Source organism: Anthonomus grandis, chromosome 17, assembly GCF_022605725.1.
Source record: "Anthonomus grandis grandis chromosome 17, icAntGran1.3, whole genome shotgun sequence".
Taxonomy (NCBI): Eukaryota; Metazoa; Arthropoda; class Insecta; order Coleoptera; family Curculionidae; genus Anthonomus; species Anthonomus grandis.
The window spans coordinates 13,975,414-14,000,437 of record NC_065562.1 but is presented as its reverse complement, the minus strand read 5'-3'; the positions used below and the strand labels follow the sequence as shown (position 1 = coordinate 14,000,437).

Here is a 25,024-nt window from a genome sequence, read left to right as displayed (position 1 = left end):
TAAAAAAACTCTTTTAAATTTAGACAAGAAAGAAAATTGATCCCATATAGGAGTTCACACGTAAATGTACACAAAAGAGGTCAAATTACTTACCAAAACAAGCCAGTAAATAAAACAACAATCTCTACAAAAAAAAAAAGATTAATTTAATCATCTTATAAAATAAACACAATTAGACAAAATATACAAAGTCATTCCTCGAGTGAGAGATGCCTCTTACTCCTGCTGAAAAAATACAAAATCATATTACACTATATTTACCTACCTATAATTACCTATCTAATAATAAACCCTTATAAAGTAATTGTATTCAGGAATTTGAACATTCTTTATAATACTTTATGTACCTATTTATTGGATTATCACAGCACCGATACATTTAACAATAATTTTATTTCACCAAAAAAAATCAGTAATCGGAATTTCCAATTATAGCGACAATAAGTAAAAAGTGTATAAATATTATCTAAAAACTAATAAATAAAGAGATAACGAGCGATATATTATGTATAAAGAGTTTGTACTTATCCTAACCTAACAAATACAAATAAAGGTGATAATAATGCCAGCGACATTCAAATGCAAAACTACAAAACAAAAATTATGGTTAAGCGACAATACACAGTGGGTGGGAATGTTAAAAGAGTCTTTTGGGTGCTGCAAATGAAAGCGATAATTATATAAGCACTATATAAGTGATAATGACAAAAAAATTCTTATTTATATCGTTAAATCTTAATAAAATTTTGATTATTTTTGCTGTTAGAATTGGTGATTGATGACTGTATTTGCATATAGGAAAAAGTAAACTAGAAATAAATCTTCTAATAAAATTTCATGAAGGTTACACGACATAAATAAATATTATCATATGCTGCTAAACTTAAAATGTTAAAAGTATTTTCTTTTTATAAATATAATTTTTTAATAGCAGTGAGTAGGAGTGTTCTTCCATTTTCCATAAAAAACTATAATGTGTAATTTGTTTTTATTTTCATAATATAATTGTTAAAAAACCTTTTTTAACAATTTTAATAAAGATAAGTTTTTAATAAAGATATGCCTTGATTAAATTTGCCTTAAAAAAAATAAAATTTTCCATAATGACAATGCACAATGAAAAAATAAATATCGTCGCCTTGGAAGTCAAGGGAGTCAAACCACAAATTTGACAAAAAAAGTGCACAAAAACCTTTAAGAATTATCAAATATCACGTAGTCAATGGGTTTAAGTCAAAATATGGCCTAGTTAGGGATATTTCACATTTTGCCAATAGATCTAAGACGCATACATCTAAGCAGTCAATAGAAATAAGCGGCATAACCCCTTTGACTACCAGATATATAAGTTCGTTTTTTACTAGTCAATAGTTTTAAGCGGCTAAACACTCTTGACCACTGCAACTCCATACAATATTTTTAACCACACGCGTCTGCCAGTAAAGACAACCCCCATTTTAAATATTACTTATAGTGTTATCTTGCTTTAACTAGCAAAATAAAACAAAGAAGGAGAGTAATAAGTAATGCGCTTGTTTTGTGTTTACCGCATTTTATTGTTAGTCGGCGTTTTTTTTTTAACGATTCGTGGGTTTTTTAAGTAATTTAGTAGTGTAAAAAGTTAATCTCCCATTATCCGTGCCGTAAGTGGAAAAACCTATTGAAAAATGAAGCTTTCCCGTGGAAAACAAATGGTTGCGGCAGTATTAAAACAAAACATATCACCGGCATCACCTCAACATAACCTCGAAGGTAAGTGTATTTTAACATAAATACGTCAAAAAGTATTAAGGTTTTGTCTATTCTTTATTTACATCCGTTTGTAGAGATAAATTTAATTGTGTGCGAGTTTTAGCGTAAGATTTTTTTAGTCTGATTTCGAAATCTTTTTCGTTATTTTTGCAAACTCTAGGGATTAGTATTACCCAACTAGCAAACAAATTATTTCACACAATAATTAAATTTAAAAAAACGTCAAAAAAATGTTGTTTGGAGAGTGATTTTGACTAGCATCTAGCCGTTCGATTGCAACAAAAATCCCGATCAATCAAATCACGACAGGCGAAAATACAAGGAATGACACTCAATCAGCTGTTTTTAACGTCAGTCTTGCGGTTTATTTATTTTGTTGGAAATCTTTGCTAAGGGCTTGTATTGTAATTTTTTTTACACAATTAAATAAAAACACGATGCAACCACCATGTATGGATTTAGGCCAAAGCAATACCGTCGAAGAGCCTGCAGATCTTATTATGTTACCTAATGTTGCTCCAAGCACACCTATTGTAGAACTTGAGCGAAACATAAGCGATTTAAATGAAATTACCAATCAACCAAAAAAAAATATTTGCAGAACTCCAAAATGTCACTCCGTTGCAAAGTGAATATGAAGAATTTAAGGAGAACACTCAAGGAACTACCGACTATTCCTTAATAGCATTCGAATGTGAAGAACTTGAGAATTTTCTTTCCGGTCCAGAACCTGTCACCGACAGCCCATATTCTATGGAAACTGGCAGAGAACTTCATTCGGATCTGCAGAATACTCTTACAAGCTAACCAGTTGAAAACTTCAACCGTTCGCCTTACGAAGCTTCCGATTTACAAGGAGAGGTCGAGCAAATTGTACAGCAAGATATTGATAATGTTCCAGGAAACTACAAACAGCAGCATGGGGCAAAACCACCGAGTTCATCTGGAGGAAACATCTACTTCTGAACTCTCAGGGAGTGACGTGATTCCGAAACCCTTAACAGCTAGTGATTTAGATAGGGATGTAATGGGTTTAACTAGAAAGCGTAAGTGAAAACCCGAAAGTTGGAAGCGGAACGCACAAAATATTTTGAGAATGGCGGGAAAGGAATACCAAAATAGATCTGGAAAATAGTTCCAGCAAAGAGTGTTAGAGAAGTTAACTGTAAGTGTCATTATAAGTGTTCAACCAAAATAGAAAAACCCAGCGGGAGCAAATGTTAGCTTACTACTTAACGATAGATTCGGAGAGATCAAGGTGGGCTTTTATTAGCAAAAGTGTTAACCCAGTAAAAAGAAGATACAGTGGCGATTGTACGAAACGAGCACATACTTTACAATACACTGTGATGTCTAATGGCCAGAGAGTCCAAGTGTGCAAAAAGTTTTTTCTGACCACTTACAATATTTCCGGCAAAAAAGTTGAAACCGCATTAAAAAAATTAGCCGCTTCAGGTATCATGAAATAGATCACAGGGGTCAGAAGGAACCACCCAACAAGAAGTCAGAGGACATTAAGAATGTAATCAGAGACCACATCAAATCATTACCAGTAGTTGCTTCTCACTACTGTCGAAGCAACACGAAAAGAAAATATTTGCCAGCTGGTTTAAGTGAGTCTCGTATCTATCAAGACTACGTGGAGTACTGTAAAGAGCCCGTCGCCCAGCCAGAAAAACTTGGTTTTTATATATCAATATTTATCTCAGAATTTAACTACGGCTTTCACACCCCAAAAAAGGATCAATGTGACTATTGTATTCAACACAAGAATAAGCCAGATGAAGAAAAAGAAAAGTGCAAGGAAGAATACAACTTGCATTTGATTCGAAAAGAAGAAGCTAGAGAACACAAGAAAAATGGCAAGACTGAAGCTGTTAATAATCCGACTGTTAGTTGTTTGACCATGGACCTTTACGCCAGAAGGATGGTACATAGTCACCCGTACTGCAAAAATAAACAAACCGTATCACAAGGTTGTGGAATTAGATTATAATATTAAACTTCCTTGATTACAAGAAATATAGTGGTCAAGTGATGACGAACAAAACTCAATCGGAAAATGGTGAAGTAATGAAATGGTTTAAAGTAAAGTGGTTCCAGTACCGCAAAAACGAGCCTCTAACTATCTATTATAAGTATCGATTAAGCGACAATGACTTTAAGTCACTGAATATTCAACGTAGAAGGCGTAGAAATACATCTGCCATTATAGAAATACCAAGATTGTACTGCTCCCAACCAAAAATAGAGCAAACTAAATTTTGTCAAGATGGTAGCATTCCATCAGCCTATCACGAATTTTATAAAAATTTGACCCCTGAAGATAATGTTCAAGAAAACTGTATTTCGGACAGTGAACTAGAAATCCCAGACTAATATAAAATAATAATTAAAATTGGTGGTGATTTACCTATTTGTTTTGTAAAATGTCCAAAAAATTTTTGCTATTAAACTCCATTAAAAACTATTATTTTTTTATTTTTGTATTTGCTTGTAAAATGATAATTCACATTCACTAAGTACTAAGTATAACTTAGGCGAGACTGAAGGTTTAAAAACACAAAGAATGAACGTACTGTACCCAATACAAGGTGTCCAAATAGGGTATCAGCACTTTATTTGTGCATTTTATCTCAGACGTGGCAACGCCGCGCCGCCACTTTAGGTGGGAGTCAAAATGTAAACAGTTAAAATGTAAATGTATACAGTTAGTGCAGGAATTAAAACCGAGGGATTACAATACACGGTTAGAATTTGTCAATGAAATGATGGAACGATTCGTCGATTTCAATAACATTTTATTCAGTGATGAGGCTAATTTTTATGTAAATGGCCACGTGAATAAGCAAAATTGCAGGTACTGGTCTGACATTAATGCTCGCAGAAAATACGAACTTCCACTGCATAGCCGCAAAGTGGTCGTATGGGCTGCTATGTCTGCTGATAGCATTATTGGGCCGTATTTTTTTGAAGATCAAAATGGACGGGCACTTACCGTTAATACCGAGCGGTATTGTGTAATGTTACAAGATTTTCTTGCACTATCTCTCCGACAGTTTCAAGGTTTTAACTTAGAAACCTGGTTTCAGCAGGATGGTGCGACATGCCATACGTCAAATCGGGCAATTGAAGCTGTTCAACAATTATTCCCCAATAAAGTCATTTCAAGAAGAGGCAATATTAACTGGCCTCCTAGGAGCCCGGACCTGTCGCCACTTGATTATTTCTTATAGGGTTACCTCAGGTAACCCTAATAGGTCTACGAGAATAATCGAGCTGATACAAATCAATTAAAGCAAAATATCCAGGAGCAAATAAGATTAATATCAAGGGAAATGTGTGGACGGGTTATCAATAATCTTCGTTCTCGATTTGAAGAGTGCATACAGCGGAACGGACAACATTTAGACAACATTGTTTTTGGTTCATAAATTTCCATTGACTGTACATTAATTTGCCATAAATAAATGATCATAGAAATATGGTGTATTTGGTTTATGCAAACATCACATTGCTGATACCCTTTTTGGACACCTTGTATATGCAGTCTTTTAAGTTAGATTGCAGTGTTTAATTTTACTTGTGTTTTATTTAATTTTTTCGCTTTATGATGAAAATAAAAACATTTAAAAACTTACTTCAAATCGCTTGTGTTTAATCGCTTTTATTCTTGGTTATAAAAATAAAAAAACCGGGTAAGTAGAAAGTAAAAAGGTAAAATTTCCAATATTTTTTTTAATTCATAGTGTGCGCCATTGAAAATGCCTCGAGACCAAGTTTGAAATGGGTTTTTTGACAGTATTTATGGCCTTCTTCCCCGTTTCGTCTCGGTTAGTTACCGCAGATGAATAGTAGATTTTATGTTTAGCGATACTTATGATGTTTATTATTCAATGTATTTTTCAGTGATTATGTTTTTGCTATTTTTAAAATAAATTTTAAAATAAAAATATCTAAAATTGATTACAAAATTTTGCAAAATCTAAGAAAAAGGGCGAGGCTCGCCGAAATTTTTATCTCCGAAGCTTCTTACATGACATTAATTAATCATAAAGGACTTGGCCTCACCAGTCTTATTGATCGCGGATCGCCATTGTCTTGTACCCTGTAGCCAGAAGCTCTTATAACTAACTTAAACCTAATCTATCTTGAAAAATTCGTTATTTCCTTTTAAATTTGACATTAAAACCGACCTCATATTTAAATTTAACAGCATATTCCCGTTATAGCACTTTTAATACACAAATGAATATGAAATAAGCATTCCTAACGAAAAAAAAAAGTTCACACCACACAATATCCTCAAGGCTCTATTTCTTCAAGAACCTACTTACTTGCTCGGGGTTGGGCGAGTGCGTTTGTTGTTGTTGATGCTGATTAGGGGACTGTACGGTCACAGCCACGATCGGTTGCCCGCTGGCCGTTTGAATTCTTACCGGACTGTTCTGCTTTAAAAATTATATTAAAAAAAGTTGTAGCAGGGATGGTCTGTAGAGTTTTTACCTGACGTACAGAAGCGCCTTGCTGACTTAAGGCGGCGGAAACTTGCGACAGGAGGGCTTGTTGCGAGGTGGTGCCCGCCCCTTGCAGTTTAATGCCCGCGATGGTGGTGGCCCCCTGAGGTCTTAACGTTTGTGCCAGGCCTTGAGACGAAGCGGCTACAACCTGAGGTGTTTTTTTTTTGTTAATTATAATTTATAATCGAAAACTAGGTTTAATAGTTATTATTGTAACAAGTGTGTATGAAGTATGGTACTAGTCCCATTAATAAAAAAATGGTAGATTTACGCACCAGTAACATTATGGAACAGTAGAAAAGCGGTATGAGTAACGGTAGGAAATTTTTATACTACTGAGGAAAAGATAATATAAAAGCAAAAATACTAATTCTAGGCCAGTATAAGCTCTCTCAGTAGATTGGAGAAGCTCCACTACACTTAAGAGGATACTTAGCTTCAAAGTTTTTAACTAAAATCATGTAAAAATCTAACGATTTCTTTTGAATAAAGTTAGTAAGTATTCAACATTATACAGTGCATCAGTAAAGTAGCAGATAAATTCAATAAAAATGAAATGGACCGTTTCTGAAAAAAATGCTCGAACCCGTCGAATTTAATGTTTGCTTTAGGGTTTTTCTACGTGGAAATTAAATATACAGGGTGACTCAAAAAAAAGATATGAATTCAATATATATTTAAATGGAAACCACCACTTTTTAATGCAGAATCAGAAAGAACGCATTTTTTTACAAAGGATATGGTACAAATGAATAGTGAGTTGAGTTTTGGTTTGTTTATATAATTTTAATATGTAGTAGTTACTACAGTCTCCGTCCTATTTTGCCAATTTTAAATAATTAATTTCTACCCTTGACTTGTATCATGTAGTGTTGTTCTCCGCTTCTTTTTTTGTTATTTTTATCAGTCAATACACAAGTGGACCTGATAATGCCTAGTATGGGCGAAACACGTGTAATCCTCTGACTAATTTAATCAATTTGAGACCTTTGACTTAGAGTTTATTTCATTACTATTTAAATGAATAGTGGTTACATAAGCAATTTTGAACGAAAAATAATGATAAACTCTCAAAAAGAAGAAACACCACTTTTTTTACTGAAATTATCCGCTACTTTACGGATGCACTGTATATATTTTGTTTGTACCATTTTTCAAAATTATTACTGACAATAACATGCAACATTAAAAAAGCAAAGGGTCTTCTACTTGCTGATGATTTCAAGTGTTTCTTACAGATTGACTGCATTGAAGACTGTCACAACTTGATTTCTCTGATGTTGCTAACTGGTGTGCCATTCATAGCTTTAAATTAAATGTCAGTAAGTGTGCTTGCATGCCATTTACCCTCAATAGTAGTCCTATAGCGTTCAGTTATGTATTAAATGATGTGGAACTAGAAAGAGTAACCGAACAAAAGAACTTATTGTCGGTGTTTGACAGGCTCTCTTTGAGCAAGAGGAGAATTAAGATATTCTTGTTAACTACTTATAAAACATTGAAAAACAATATTGATTTTCCTGACATTCTTCGTCATCTCCCCTTTGCCATTAACAGATTGAATTCTCGTAATTCCAGAATGTTTTACTTGGCATATCCACGTACAAACCTTTACAAAAACTCACCCATATTATTATGAAAATATAAATACGTTAATTATTCTCCTAGTTTTTGTACTATTTTATTAGTATTCATTCTGTAGTTAAAGTTGATTCGTAGGGTTTATTTAGGGTTCTACTTACGTTTGGTTTATTATTTTTATCTATATTGTTTAGTTTTAAGTAGTTCATCTTGTCCGAGAGCCCCTATTTGGGTTATATTATTGTAAATCCCTGTAGTTTTAATTTTCTATAACTTGCATACTTGCTTGCTTTGACTGTCAGTATTCTCCTAAAATTATTGGTCTCTTTCGGCAAAAACCATGAAGATAATTCTAAATATTTCGAAACTGTTCCATCGGGTTTTAAAAAGGACGCGCTTCGTGACAATTCATTCAGTTTTAATTGTTTAGTCAGTTTTTACCTTGGAAACAATTAAACGACAGTCAAGGCGAGTTAGGTTAGTGTTTTTGACGTCGACAATAAAAGTGTGTTTTCGAATTTCGTTACAATATGTTATTATTTTAATTTATATGCTTCAGATATAGATATTGACTCGACTAGTCTTTCTTATCAATCAATTTAGGACACTCATCACGAATAGACTTAAATCAACATAGCAACCTGTTTCTCTTATACTCCTAATCATGCAATTCTAATCATTGTTACCTTAATATTTTAATACTACCACTATTATTTTAATATGTGTGTTATGTAAATGACAGGTATGACTTAGTTGGTACATTTTACTTCAGTGTTTAGTTGTTTTTCTTTTTCCCTATTCACTTAGTATACTTTATATTACTTAGTATTTAGCTTGATATCTGTAAGTAGCATTGGCTGTTGATACTGTGATTAAACAAATAATTAAAAAACCAAACCATTACATTAAAAAAATTTAACTCTTTTTACCTGTATCGTTTGTTTAGCCCCTCCGGCGCCAGTATTAACCGGAATAACCCTTTGGCCCCCCTTGGCGAGCATAACAGGCCCGGGAGTTACACTAAGCGGAGTCCGAATCACCTGCTGAAACTGTTGCACGGTCATCGCCTGCTTCGGACCGACGATTAATTGAGCCGTTTGTACCCCGGCAGTGCCCGCTTTCGCTCCAGGTCCCGCGGTTTGGATGCTCAACTTCTGACCCGCTGCAGCGGCTGCCGCGATTTTCTTCTGGGCCAGCAACTGTTGCTGGATTTGCATTTGACGGATTTGTTGGGCCGTAGTCGATTTTATCGAGGGGGCGATTGCTTTTCCGCCCGCGGTCGCTAGCGTGACGCCCGTAACTGGGATCGTTACGGTTTGGGATGCTACAAATTCACAGTTTTATTAATTATCTGATATGAACACTTTCGTTAATAAGGGGACTTATTGAAGAATGAGGGCTTTTGCAGACAATGCGTTGCGTTGCGATATTCTGTTTGTGCGACATATCGCAAAACCATCAAAATATATGAACAATTTTCAGATTATGCGGAAGTGACAGAAAAAAATGGACGTTAATCATGGTATTATTATCTCATCGCCGTACAGCGCGACCGTTCGAGATTTCACGGTCTGGTATTAAGCCAACAACTAAAATAAATGCACATTTCAATTAAATCAAAAAACCTAACAAACAATTAAAGGTTTGTTCTCACAGCAGTAAGAAACAGAAGTTTTCGACAAATACACATGCGCAATACAGTAAATGCGTTTGTACAGAAACTTCTGATAGGTTTCACATCAAAAGTTTGATGTTCTTAGACAAATTTCAGATCGTCATCTGATAGTCAGACTTGTTTTCGGATTTATTTCAAGCAGTGTCAGAGAATTCGTGTAGCCAATCAACGACGATCTTCTGAATATGAACATAACCTCTAACTGGTTGTTTGTGTTTTGTCGTTTTGTATAATACCTGATATTCGTTTTGAAATTGTAGGAATAGTCTAAAAAAACACATTAAGAAACTGAGTGATTTTTAACCGTAGGAAGATTTATCTGAATTATTAGAATGGTAAAGTTCCGACACAGACTTCTTCTTTCCGACACTTAATGTTCGGTTTTAAAACGATCAGAAGTTGTAATATTTTACGCATGCGCATCAGGAATGGTTTGGAAACAATTTCAAACATTAAAAGTTAATCATAACAGTTTATCTTCAAGTAAAAATAAAATATTTATTAAACACATTTTTTTTTTGAAAAACAATTCCGCTACTGGAATAGATACTATTAGGTCAAAATTTATAAAAAGATTTTCATAATTATCTTATTGAACCACTGGTTTATATTATAAACTTAATATGTAAAACAGGGATAGTACCTACTCAAATTAAAATATCAATAATTATTCCCATCTGAAATAGCTAGCTATCGTCCTATAAGCATAAACAATAGTTTTGAAAGTAGTCGTCCATTTTTTCTTTAAAAGACTTACTTTTTACAAAAAACTACATACAACAAATAAGACAAATAAAAGTATGAATACAACCTATTCAAATTAACATGTATAATAAAAACAAGTACCTGCTCAATAGTTCGTAAAATTTATATTTTTAAAGACAGCACACTACTTAAGACGTGCATATTATGGACAGATTACGGATACGAATATTTTATAATTAAAATGATATTGTATATCTGTGCAGGAATCAAAACCAAAACAAAAAGTAAAAGGCTAAAGAAGAATTGATCGGATCCGGGCCTGAACTTTCTACTCGGCAAACCAGCACTCCAATGGCAAGCGCTTTAACATACTAACAAATGGGATATGTTGTGAAAATTAAAATATACCGATGTTTACATAGAAAGCTTATATTATTTAATGTTCTTAAAGATTAAACCCCGCTCAAAATTGCTGAAAAAAATGTTATTAACACATACCAAGGCAGAACCCCTCCTTACCCTAGTGATCTCTAAAAGTTTAATATCCTTTTTACATTGGTTTAACAACGCAGTTTTATTAACAGAAAAAGAGTGACCCGAAAATGGAGGTGGTTAGCAAAGGCAGATTTGGCTTCTGAGTCTCTAAACTTCTCCAACAAACTTACAATATAAATTAAATTGTATATATATAATATAAATTGGTTGATAGTCATTACAATTTAGTGCATACACCCCCAAATAGAAAAATATCGGTTTTATCCTTTACTCTAATAATGTTTTTCATTAGAGTGTTGGCTGTCTTGAAAGAAATGGTTAAAACAATATTAAAAAAAAAAAAAATTAGACCTTAAGACATATTTCCAAAGTGAGAAATCATCTAAAATTTTTAGTCATTTTTAAAGAGTGTATAATATTGTATAAGAATTTGTATTTGTTGGCAAATTTGTTAAAGCCAATGTATTTTATTGTGTTAAACTCTTTAAAGGAACTAGTTTTTGACAGAAGTAAATTGAACAGTCTGTAAAATAAGATTCTTATGGGAATAAGAAGAGTTGGAAGAAAACAATATAATATTGTCAGTGGTCAACTTTCTGCAGGTTATAAAATATTATTTTTTATACCCTGAATTTTTTATTTAAAAAAATCAGACAATTGTTAGTTATTCCCTGTCCATATTATAAAACAATCGTCCACGTATCTTTTATAGGTTGTAAGGAAGTAAGAAAAGCCACTAGACATTATTTGTTGTTCTAAATTGCTTATAAAGACTTCGCTAAAAAATTGTAACAAACAGGAACCGTAAAGGTGCTAGTGTTTTGTCTGAATATTGAATTATTGAAGTTGAAAAAATTCTGGTCTAATACTAAATAAAAAAAGACATTAGGTTCTCTATCATGATCTAGAGCCTAGTATCTTTGAAAGAAGGAAGACACAATCTTTTGGATGGTTTAAGTGGAAAATGGTTTTTAACATCAAAAGGAAATTAAAACGGAATTATTCTGTAAACTAAGGTTTTTAAGGGAATTAGCAAAATCGATTGAGTTTTTAATGCAATAGGGATTTTCAAATTGAAGGATTTTTTTGAAAATATTATTAAACCAAAAAGATAGGTTATACACTGGTGAGTCAATAAGATACCACAGGTCGAATGAGGATGTTTTTTCTTGTGTATTTTCGGTAGTTCCGAATTCATGAAATAAAGCCTAATAAAAATAGAACAGGACTCTTTTTAGCATTTGTAATTTCAATTTTTTCCAGAAGGTCCAGCTTTTTACCTTTAAGGCATTTATGAAGTACTTTAGCTGCCACCCCTGGAGAATGTTGTGGTACCGGCTTCGATTCTCGATGAGTCCTATGTTCTTGTGTTCGACTTTTTTATTTTTATTATAACCTAAATTTTCTTATTCATTTATGTAGTGTGAGGGTTGCGATATGGCTTTTAAAGGTTTTTTTAATGTTTTTTATTTACATTTTTAGTTTTGTTTAGACTAATATTTTTGAATTTAGGCCTGTTGATGCTCTACCTAGAGCGAAACACGTGTAGTCTGTTATTATATGTTGTGAAACCGGGACTATAGAGTAGACGAGATTTTTGTAAATCAAATGTAGGTTTTGCAAATAAATTACTAAAAATTGCAACCTACCCCCAGTAGAACTCGGTACGGCCTTAACCAAGGTAGCGACTTGTCCGGAACCACCTGCCTGTTGAATGGCTTGCGCAAAAACTTGCGTAGTTATGCCGTGGATGGTGTTTCCGCCAGCGGTGGCCGTTCCACCTGCACCACCCTAAAATAAATAACTTATTACTAATAAATTTAATAATAGCTTCAGGGCTATTCTTTATTTAGAAGTAATTTTTTCATGCGGCAAGTGAGTTGTATATGAAATACAATCATTGATAGATAAAATCTGTTAAGTTTGGACAAATCTTCCGGAAAGAGTTATTCAAAATTTGATTAACTTTGGAAGAAATAATAACGGATATTCTAATAACTATTAAGATAATACCTTTAGTAATTATTATAAACAAATGTGTTAAATGATTTGCTGTCTTCTGATGTTTGTTAATATTTACAATTATAATTAAATAATAATATAAGTTTTCTTACTTGGGCCGCATTGGCAGCAGCCAACTTTTGTTGCTGCTGCATCTGGTGTTGTTTCTTTAGCAGTTGTGCCACCTCGCTATCGGTTACGGCTCTGGTGATGCCGCTTTTTCCGCCCACGGTTACGGTACTCTGTCTGACGAATTGAGCTCGCGGTTGTGGTTGCGATAACTGCACCACCGCCTGTTGGCCTCCGATCGTCACCGTCGAAGTTTTTGTACCCTAAAATGTTGTTAAACAAATAAAAACCTAGATTTATAGAGTAGTTGTTGGCATGGACTTTTTGTTCACACGACGACGTTACGACTGTTGACAATGTAATCAATGTTTTTTTTGCAAATGTGGGAAATAATTTCACGAATAAAATAACAAAAAATAATGCTGATAATTTTAACCCAATAGCAATTTTTGACGCAGGACTTACGTGATGCAGAAGTTCAAGGACCGTTGAAAGCATTTCTATTTTTTCCAGACAATTAAAAGAATTTCGATTTTTTTTTCAGGCAGTTGAAGGCATTTCTCAAATTTTTTTCAAGGAGACTGAAAATGACGTTTCAACTGCGTGGAAGTAATTTCTTAATTTTTTCGTGAATTAATCAAAAAAATTGCACCTTCCATACTTGAATCATTTACGTTTATTATTAATGATGTGGATTAAATCTCTATTATACTTGGTATATTGTTTTCTTTATATTGACATTTACTGTTGCCTTAAATATCGCCACCTGTCTGCCAAAACCGCAAATGTGAAATTTTCTCGATTTCTCGTTTTCCATACCAAATAATAATTCAAAATTTAAATTATTTTAATCTGCTAAAATCACGAGTGTGCTTGCATATTAAGTAAACCGTCAAGACAGCATCATATTTTCGCTAATGTGAAAACATGTTACTTCTTGATACGCAAAATCGCGAATGTGACACATTTGCGATTTAACGCTATTTTAACATGTTATGTTATGTTATGTTGTTCATATTTATGTTTACATGTAATAAAACATCAAACCCTTCAAAGGCTAGATCAAAAATTTTTTGAGACAGGACACTCGGAGATGGAATGCGATTCAATTCATTCTAAAATTGAAAAAAAAATCAAAATTTGTACCTGTTTATGTGCCTGAAGATTGGGCACAGCTCATAAGAGACGAATAAATCCAAGGCCCTTTAATGTAATAAACTTTATTTTTGAAGATTTTCTTGATTTTAAGTCATATTCCCTTTTAAAAACAACGTTAAAAATTCCTTGGCGAAGTATTGGCTGGTTTCATTATGAGAAAAAAGAGCCTCAGAAGATTTTCTATAAAACCAGCTTCTAAAGAGTCCTTTTTCTTGGAGGAAGCTGCTAAAAAAAAGCAAGGGACCTTATCCAAAAAAAGAACTACTGCTAGAAAAATCTTACCAAGGTAATTTGCCAATCACAAAATTAAAATATGCGGACTTAGATAAAATGTGCAAAGGCACCATTCCTGCTATTTATCATCCCTCTTATAGAAGTTTAAAGACTGATAATAAAATGAGAGATCGGTTACCGAACCCAACTTTGATGAGGAGTCTGAACTGAGTAAAAAGAGCTTGGTTTTTTTATTATATTTTTGTATAAGCAAAAAATAAAGTATGTTTTCATATAACGAATTAGTTTCCTTTTTTTTTAATATTTGACGTGCGAAAATCATGAATGTGTTTTTTAACATAAAAAAATTTTTGTCATAAATTTATATTTTAAGCATTAGAAGTTAAAATTATATATTGATACACTAAGCTTTTAGCAAAATTTTCAAAAATCAAAATATTACTTTCCTATTATTCTTTAAATGGCTCCCGTGAAAAATTCGAAAAAATCACATTCGTGGGCTTGGCAGACAGGTGACAATATGTATTTTGAAATTTAATATTACAGCTGAAATATATGGAATTTTAATGAAATTTTCAACGTCTTTTGATTTAAACGGTGCTCCGTTATATACTTGCTCAAGGTGACTGTCTGATTATGCCACCTTAAGGAGTTTTGATCAGCAGGGATTGTACGTAATATTATTCTACATTAGAGTCAGAGTTAAGCTCAAAACCTGCAATGATTACTCTAATATTGCGTAATACAATATCCTCAAGATAGTTACTTTGGGCTTTTTATTCGATTTCAGAGAAAATAGATGAATATAATTTGGGTTTTAAAATACAGTGTGTTTGGTCACTTAAAACCCATGTTTGTTTCTTTTTCAATTTCTTGTTTTTAAAAACTTTAAAACTAATCAAAAGTAAGTTTTACCTGTACAACACTGCTGGGATGTAATCGAAGTTGGTTTTTCAAGGATGCCTGTCTGATCATTTGCAACTGGGCGTGACTGAACTGTTTTCCCGGAGTCCCCGCCGCCTGAATAGTTTTAGCTGTACCGCCTGCCGAGACTATCAATCGCTGTGTCGCTGCCTGTAGCTGAGCGGGACTTAAGCCGGATACGCTGACTACGGTGGACCCTTGGAGGGGCGACGCTATTATGCGTTGCGGTCGTAAGGCTAGAGTGGAAAAAATAGCTATACAGTATGTAAAAATTTAATTTTTTTTCTTAAAAAAAGACTGTACTAGCGCAGAACAAGCTTCTATATACTAAAGCTGTTTGTGACATCTACACAGGGTAAATTATTGTTGAATGAATTCCAAAATATTACTACCTATAGCAAATGCAAAACAATTTCCAATTTACGTCATCAATCGGGTTATAACTAACGGTCAAGTCCACAAATCTGACTGAATTTTGCAAAAAATTTAAAGTCAAAAACACATTCAATTACAGCAAATTTTTCCTTCGATCGACCTTGCACAAATTAATTTAATTTGAATTCTATCATATCATTTGACGTTGGTCAAATTGCGTCGTATCCCGCGACGCTGCCGTTCATTGTATGACATTTATACGAATTGATTGTGCAATTTCGTGTGTAAATATTTTTATTTTTTCGGTGATTTTCATCATTATTAACTGTTTTTCTAAAAACAAAACCTTTGTACATTTAATTTTTCGAAGCAGACTTTTGATTTTCTATAGAAAATGCCAAAGCGCAGAACTTGTAGCTTCCCTAATCAGTTATTTTGAACGAGAACGTGAAAATAATGGCCCATTATTACCCTTGATTGCGGTTAGAGAAATTTTAATCGTACGTATAAAAATGTCAGATTTAATTTCATTTATTGTAATTTGTAGCGGGTCCACTGTTAGTGCAATTTCAAAGACCGTTAAAAGTAATAAACTGTTAAAATGACTTAAAAAGAAGCGATCTCATGCTAAGAGGATTACAAACGTGGAAGCTTTGGAAACGGGGGGCGATTCGTAGAGTACTCGTATTTATGCAATGTACAAAACTAGTTGTTGAGTATTGACAATTTAATGATTAATAACAGAAATAATTTTTCTAGAGCAAAACGCGACTTTAGCAACTTTATTTGTAAAACAAAGAGAAAAGCAACTATTTGTAGATTGTAAAACTTCTTTACGAATTTTGATAAAGGAAATAGGTTTTCGATGGGAAAAAGACGAACCAATGAGGGGTCTTATAAAACTTTTCCGCGTGGTTTTCAAACAAATTGTTTTTTTTTTTTTTTTGAAACAATATATGAGAGAGAAAGAAGAATCCATTTATCAGGTCGCTCTTGGCAGGACAATAACAAGAGAGACATTTTATGCACATTTCCCAAATGTTACATTTAACTTCTGATAACACCCGATATAAAAAATTACTCAAAAACTTAAATATATCCATCTTATAGCAAATTTAATTCTCTTTCAGATGGTATATCTAAATTTTATGCGGTGGTAAGAATAACGAAGATATTCTTGTTTATATGAAAAAAAAAAAAACATAGAAATTTGATAAAATCAAAATATGTTAAATACCAGAAGAACTAACGACTTTTCGAAAAAATGTTACGACTTTGTATAATCACCTCTTAAAGTTTGGCGGTTTTTATAGTAGACACCTTGTATAAAATAAACTTAGGTAGTGGGTATTTCCCCACTCTCCCCTAGGTACTTACCAGTAGGCGTACCAGCAGGTGAATTATTACCAACCGCCGCCGAGGTAGTAACAATGATAGGTGATTGTGAGACAACGACTTGCGACGATGGTACGGCCACCATGGTGGCCACCCCACCGTTCGCAGTTTGTTGCACGACCACCTGCTGCTGCTGCTGTCCGGACGTGGAGGGTGTCGCCTGCGTCTGCAACTGGATGACTTGTTGCTGTTGTTGTTGCTGCTGTTGTTGTTGTTGTTGCTGCTGCTGCTGCGGGGGTTGTTGCTGCACGATCTGCTGCTGTTGCGGCACTTGTACTTGTTGCTGCGTGGTCACCATACCTAATAGTAGACCGAGAGTTTTATTTTCAAAAAATGCATAACTTCGTCAAAAGAAAATGGATTTTGACAGTTGAACATTCGATATAACCAGTGTTTTAGTGTGGTTTTTTCCACGACCAGTTTTCTAGGTTGTTTCATGCTCTCCTCAGAAAACACTGTTTTTTAATGGAGTGACATATTTTAATATAATAATAATGATATAATAATAAAGATGTTATAGTAAATTATATTCTAAAATTTTAACCGAATCTGCAAGAGCAGGAATGACTTGTGACGTCCGACAAGAATGACAGACAGACCCAGTGGCGGGGTTATTAAAATTATAGAGTACGAAAAAAATGCATTGGAGTACTAATTTGCTCTTCGCAGAGTCTTATCATCATGAAATGATTGAAATAAAAGTAAAAGAATAAGTAAAGTCTCAATCAATATCTCAAATAATCAGAATAAATGACTTTGCATTTAATAAATGAAGCAACCTTCGTGTAAATCGTTTATGTTTCTAATTATAGATAGTGTTAGTTTTAAGTTCAATGTTGTTAATTTGAAAAATACATGTATATTATTATAAAAACTTGCCTTTAAGCAGTTGCATTTTTGCCAACTGTTCCGCCGTGACCCCTTTGGACTTTTCCTTCGCAATGCGTTCCGCTCGTCTCGCTGCTAGTTCTACCGGTAGTACCGGGTGTTCCAAGTCGATTCCGCAATCGCTCACGCTCGGGGTGGATTTGGTTTTGTTCATTAAGGGATTGTTTACTACCGTCCTCGTGGTTGGTAGACGTTTGTTGGTTATTGATTTTAATGTGTCAAACCTAGAAGTAAATAAATTGTATAAAAGTTTGCGTCTTTACAGTTTATTTTTATCTAGGTTAGGTAGGTACAGTAATCTGTCGTTTATTGCAACTCCCGTTTATTACAACTCCCGCCAAATGCAACGAGACACTTCTGTTTATTGCAACTTGCCCTCAATTGCTTCGTCCCCACCAAGCGTGTATCATAACTCCGACTAATCAAACACCGAAGTACGAGTACTTCCATGTGTGGGTCAACTTTTGTTTTAAATAATTTGACAATCTTAAACCACTTATTAGGAATAAAGGACTTTGCATTGAGTTCCATTTTATGAAGGTATGTCCTGCTTCTAAGAAATTCAGTTTAATTGTTTGAAGTAAACTTTGCTTCCGTATGAATGGTATTTGCCAGTATACATTCATCTATTAAGCCTTTGAGTCAATGACCCTCCAAAAAAAAAATCTTTAAATCTACATCTACTAGAGAACTAGAATCGATATGACAAACATAAAACGACATGTCTGAAAAACATTTTAAAAAATATTTTCCCATGACACTGGATGTTGTAGGTCCGAAATATCAAACATTGGACACCAATAGGGATTAATTCACACCGCCAGAAATAGGGAAATATGGTCAAAAGTGATCGAAAACATCCATTGATGGATAGCAGTGGAAAAAGAAGAAAATTACGTCAATGACATTAAAACTACCAGAAGCTTGAATCAAAAGAACCCATGTCTCTAAAAACATGAAACAAAAATTACTTTATGATAGAGGAAATTTTAAATGCCTGGAATAAAATTGAAAATTACTTAAAATGCCTGAAAAACATAAAAGACTATTTTCAATATCCGGAATACTATTACAGAACTTTGAAAAACACGAAAAAAACTCCAGTTTCTGCAAAGCATGAGAAAAATTAAAAAGCCTAGAATAAAACGAATAATTATTTCAAATGCGTAAAATATACTCGTAGTAAACGAACAATTATTTCCAATTCATAAGCCTGGACGCTATAAAAAACTACTTCCAAATGGCCGAAATAAAAAATATATTTAAAATAATTAAAGCTAAGAAACTATTGTCGATTTTTCTGAGAAGATATACATATTCCCTAAATGTAATTATTTATTTATGTGCTTTTTTCTATATGTAATGATCGTATAACATTAGATATATCTATTTGGATGTATAGATGTTTTTTATTCTCTACCATAAAAAAAATTGTTAAGATCATTTTTTTATAATATGAAATAAGTATTTCATAATATTTTTTTAGTTCTGAGGATGATGCACATATAATATTAACACTGACTAAATATAAGCATTCGAACATTCACTGGGGATTAAGTCTGGGTATTTTGATGTACGTTCAAGTACAGTTACGTTTGCCTATTTATCTACTGGGAGAAATAATTTCTGCTCAGTCTTTAGGTAAAATAATTATAGATTTGCCCGCACAGAGCATAAGAGTATTTTCAATATATGGCAAAAGCTTTGGTTTAGATGATAAAATTAAAATATTAGATTAGGCAGCATTTAATTTAAGATTATGATTTTTTGCCCATATGTTTAAGTGTCTCTTAAGCTATTTGTATGTTTTAGCAAGTTATTGAAATATATACAGTGGTGGCCAAAAGTATGGAAACTTTAAACTTTTTCAAAAAATGCAGAAAATATCGCAATGCGAAAACACTCAAAAATATAAATAAACATCTTATCAGCAAATAAAGAAATTCCAATGGAGGTAAAGCAAAAGAATGTTGTTTATTAGTTTTGATGAAAGAGGAGTTATTTCTCTGTGGCCAAATGTATGGAAACCTTTAATAAAATCGTAATAATTGTTTACTACAAGCTGTTTAACGGTACGATTTTGTTTGAGTGAAGACAGGCATCATGCCTAAGTGTAAATACTTGTCTAGTGATTTAAAAAGTAAAATAGTTGAACTATACCAGAAGGGTTATAAACAAATTGAAATAAGTAAAAATTTAAACATTTTAAAAGGCACTGTTTCAAAAATACTTAAAAAATTTGAAGAGAGAGGAAATGTTTTGGTAGCCCACAAGCAAGGAAGATCAAGAAAGTTGTCCAAAAGAGCTATGAAGGTAATAGTTGAAAAGAATATCGATGAACGACCCAAAGAAAACTTCTATAGATATTTTTGGAGAAATGAGTGAAATGGGGATTTCAGTGTCTTTCAGTGTCTAAACACAAGTCCCAATTTATGAAAAACTGGTTAAATGAACAGAGCATTGCTTTAATGGATTGGCCTTCACAGTCCCCAGATCTCATCCCATGGAGAATTTATGGGATCATTTGGACAGGAAGATTCCAAACCATTCGATTTCAAACAAGGCTCAACTGTGGGAAATACTGCAAACTGAGTGGGCTGCCATTTGCAGTGAAGACTGTGCAAGAATTGTCGATTCTATGCCACGAAGATGTAGAGAAGTAATAAATTCGAAGGGATATGCCACAAAATATTAGCAGATGTTGATTTAGATGTAATTTATATAAATAACTTTCTTCAGTTTCCAAACTTTTGGCCAAGAAAATATTAATTTTATTTCATTTTCTTCTTATAATACGTTTAATTTCAAATTAATATGTTAAGTTAGGTAATATATTATAATATATACTTTATCACAATATGAGTAACTTTATTATAGTTTCTGGTTTCTTAAAAAAAATACAAATTAAAAAAGTTTCCATACTTTTGGCCACCACTGTGCGTAGGAACCATTTGCATATTATTGCTTTAAATTGAAAAAAAAAAAAATTACTCCGATAGCTGTAAACTGTATAAAATGATGTATTTAATTATGTATATCATTACCTTTCCGATAAAAGTTGTGAAAACGTAGTGTTATTGTCTTGGGTATAGAGCTGTGACGTCCTAGGTGATGGCCTGGCCTTGTTGGGCACCGGTGATTTTTGCAGCTGCATTTGCGTTTTCTTCTTCTTCTTCATCCCGTTGTCGATGGTGCCGAATTTACCATCTTCGCGGTGCATCAAATGGTTTTCATACCTTAGGAATTCCAAAAAAAAAACTTTTTCAGTTTTAGACTTTTGCTTATACTCTGTACAAACCCTACCTTGGTATAATATTGAGGAAAATCAAATAATCAGGCTAAATTAAAACTTAAGAGAGGAGTGTTCTTTACCGCGTTCCTGCAAAGACAAATCAGCAGCCAATGTGGGTGTGAATACCCTATTACTGGCTTTTCTTTTCTATTCATGGGAATAATAAAAGAGACTTGTGTTGGTGGTAATGTAAATATAAATTTAAAAAGTCTGTTTCTGTAAAGTAAAAAAAAAATATAAAAGTGGAAAGTGGCTTCAAGAAAAAAATTGTAAAACATATGGATTGTGTAAATAACTATAATACTAACGTGATCTGTCGAGAGCCTCGAAGCTCAATTGTTCTTAATGATGTCTAGAAATTCATTCCTACATAACTCTCCTTATTAACTAATCTCTTACAGTTCCACGAGGCCCTTGAATTTGTATGCTATAAATAAATAACTTTTCTTTCAAAATCAAAATTAGAGTACCTGAAATCTGCAGCACGATCAAAGTGTGAATCCAAATTACCAATTTCACAATGGACAATATTAAGCGAGCATTTTCTAGGTCTTGTAGTGACAATTCAATGTTAAGAATTTCATTTAGAATGTGTTTTATGTAGTTGATCATGCGTAAATTGAGTTTTAATGGTGAATGCGTCCTATGTAGAATATCCTTAAGATCGCCTGGCATGCTCTAGGCACAGAGCCACAGATTTTATATCGGAATGCATTCATGCGGTGTTCAATGGTGTAAGTCTGGGTATTGAGAGGAATAATTTCTGCTCTATCATTAGGCAAAATAATTCCAGATTGGCCCACATATTAGCGAATATCAACGCACAAGCACGATCACGTGAGGACCATATAACACAAACCTCATATTTTCGTATTGTTTTCATTACTACACTTTTTTTCTACCATTTTTTTAATAAATCCGCAATATTTTTCTTAAAATCAGATCTTGGCATGATAAAGGGAATATTGAACATTTTATTTGTACTGTAGAAGAAAGATTTTAGGACCAAGAATGTAGTTTCTATAATCATTTGCAACCACGAATTGCTAGTCCCAAAAAGGAATTTTATTATTAACATGTGGATCGGTGGAGCTCCTGAATTTTGCAGTATTTAAAAGGCTCTTATCAAATTTATTATTAAATAATTTGAAAGGTTGCCATACTTTTCCACTACTGCAGAGGAGATTTGAAAAACCGTGAAATATATAAGGTATAAACTATGGCAAATTTGAAGGCTATTAAAATACCCTTTAAATTTTTTTAAGAGTGATTTAAAGGCGTAAAGTGAAATCGAAAATATCTTTTCCTGTCCACTTTTGAATTGAAGTTAAGGACAGAATGTAAAAAAAAATATAAAAATATAAACAAAAATTAATAAAATAAAACGCTTGAATTTTACAACTTTGCCATAATTTAACCTTATATATTTTATGGTTGCTGAGATCTTAATAGGCCAGGGCTAAAGCATTTGAAAATAGTAAAAAGTGACAAAAAAATAGGATGAAACCCATTGAAAAAAAGAAGAGAATATAACAAAAATAATTCACGGGCTATTTGAGGTCGGGAAGTGGAAGGGGGTGACTTTTTAAGGGTAAAAAACGGCTAATCTTGATTTTCGGAAAAACTATAAATCTATCTAATAAAAAGATCTACAACTATTATATTTACACTTTTTTCACATAGCCTCAAAATTTATGTGAAAAATTTAAATACCCAGGTTTTTGGTTTTTTATTTTTATCTTTTACCATTTTTTTCCACAAAATTTGGTGGAAACTTACCTTTTTATGTCCCAAACATACTGTATTATTTTTAAATTTAAAATACTTATTTTTTCAATTTATTTTGACTAAATATCAAAAGCGCTCTAATTTTCAATCGAAAATTCTCCCCTCAACATATCTGCTTCTTTGAAGACATCGGTGGGATTTTTGTTAATTGAAATATTTACTTTCTAATTGTTTAAAAAAACATATACGTTACATGTAGGTTGGATTGATGCTCAATTGCTTCAGGCAGACAATTTAATCGAATCAAATGATGAATCAAAAGAAGATCTCTCGGAAATGACCTCGACTTACAAAAGTAAAAATCCATTAATTATTTGGATAGACTTAGTTTTAATTGATCCGGATTATCGCGAGACTACAATATTAAGGTACATTTTTCCAGAAAATTTAAAAACCTAAGAGGCAGTTTAGATAATGATTTAGATGAAGAACTACTGAAGACTGGAAATAATATTGGAGGTCTTGAAGATTTCAAAGATCTACTAGAATCGCAAGGTTTGTCGAATCTAACAATGAAGAAATGCCGTAAGGAATAACTTTTTAAAATTCCAGATAAGGTATTAATCAATTATTATAAATTACAAGATTAATGTGTTTAAAAATATTATAATGAATAACGTAATCAGTATAAAGTACCTTTCATTCAATTCAATTCAGTACGACTTACATGTCTATATATATATTAAACAGATTTTCTATACAATACATGACATAATAACATCTAATTAGAATTTAATAAATCAGCTTTTTTACTGAAGCAAAATTAAATTATTTTTCCTTTAATTTTTTCTCTATTGCCTTCCTTTTCAAATGGGTTTTATGCATTTTTTTTGTTTCAAAAATTATCGAACCTGGTCTACAAAGATCATCCTCGAATTTAACACATTTAAACTACCCGCATTAAAAATTCTATTAAAACAAATAAAAAAACAAGAATAAATACATATATTAAACTACGCACAAAAAAACACACACACATAAGGAAGGAAATGTTATTCTGATAGTTCCACCACAACCCCCTTAAACTAAACGGGGTTTTCCTTACCTTTGCCTACACTGTTTCGGCGATCGATAGGTAACCGAAACGGTATTGACATAATCGGCGGCGAAATCCCAATTGGGCGTCTGTCCCGGCGACATCACGATCAAATTCATCGGCAAACCCTGGAACGTCTTGATCACCTTCAGTAGCGCCATGTCCTCGTGTATTGTCCAATTATGGAACAACGATTGTTCCGCGGCAGGTTTACTCGCCCCGGGTTTCCCCGGGATCGTCAAGTTCGGTTTCATCATACCGCGGTACTTTTGCAATTTTAAGTCCCGTCGCATTTTTAACAGTGTGGGTGAGTGGAAGAGACTGCGGGGTGCGTTGGCGGTACCCTCGATTTTTCGCGGGATTTTCAACGGGCGTCGATGGGCGAAATCGATACCGAAAGTGGGTTCGAAGCGGCGTTTGTGCGGCTCTTTTTTTACGTAGATCGGCGGCAGTTGGGATTCGAGCATCACTTGGTCGTCGTAGAGGAAGTTCATCGTTTGGTCCATGTAGACGTCGGTGTCTTGTTGGGGCGGCGTCGGAGGACACCACATCTGATCAAAACATTACCAATGTATATTTGAATAATTTTATCAATGGAAATAAACGTATAAATGTCCCTTTAGACATGATAAACTTTAAAGCAGTTTAAGAGGTAAAAAGTTGAATGTGAATCAATTTTTTTCATAATTGAAACACGAAATGGTCTTTTCTCACAATCCTTTCTTTAATGGCTACTTTATAATAAGACGTGTAGTTTATAATAACACTTTAACGATGGAATTGACGTAGCGACGACGAATAAAATATTGATTATTATCCTAAAAAAATCCTAGTCAGGTTTAAAAATTCTAAATTTTAGTTACAAAATTAATAACGGTGGTCACCAAATGAAATTAAATAACTCTAGGTTATTGTGTAAGTATTTTAATTTGTCCACATCTATAGATGTATAGTTTTAATTTTAGGACCACACCTAGTATTTATTTATAAAGTTTGTTCTGGAAAGTTGTTTATTTTAAAAATCAAATACGCTAATTTAAAATCTGTTGAATATAGAGACAAAGTATTATTTACGTTTTTAAACTTTCACACAATTATGTCGGATTTCTATCCCTACGTTTCTGCCTAAAAAATAG

At 33.2% G+C, this 25,024-nt stretch overlaps 1 protein-coding gene across 9 annotated transcripts in view; it reads right to left on the bottom strand.

The window, feature by feature from the left end:
- Positions 1–123: 123 nt before the first annotated feature.
- Positions 124–25,024, bottom strand: part of LOC126746443 (helicase domino) — a 93,725-nt gene continuing 68,824 nt past the window's right edge. The window contains exons 21-31 of one of the 9 annotated variants that reach the window (XM_050454695.1): positions 23,898–24,439; positions 20,817–21,008; positions 17,764–17,996; positions 16,867–17,184; positions 15,106–15,350; positions 12,843–13,061; positions 12,378–12,519; positions 8,783–9,177; positions 6,259–6,420; positions 6,090–6,203; positions 124–225 (exon numbers count right to left, since the gene is read on the bottom strand). In XM_050454695.1, coding sequence (XP_050310652.1) covers positions 217–225; positions 6,090–6,203; positions 6,259–6,420; positions 8,783–9,177; positions 12,378–12,519; positions 12,843–13,061; positions 15,106–15,350; positions 16,867–17,184; positions 17,764–17,996; positions 20,817–21,008; positions 23,898–24,439 — 2,571 coding nt within the window. In that variant the 3' untranslated portion in view covers positions 124–216. Of the gene's footprint in view, positions 226–253; positions 658–5,389; positions 6,204–6,258; positions 6,421–8,782; positions 9,178–12,377; positions 12,520–12,842; positions 13,062–15,105; positions 15,351–16,866; positions 17,185–17,763; positions 17,997–20,816; positions 21,009–23,897; positions 24,440–25,024 lie in introns of those variants that run through there. The other 8 variants (XM_050454697.1, XM_050454696.1, XM_050454699.1 and 5 more) reach the window with 8 other exon arrangements.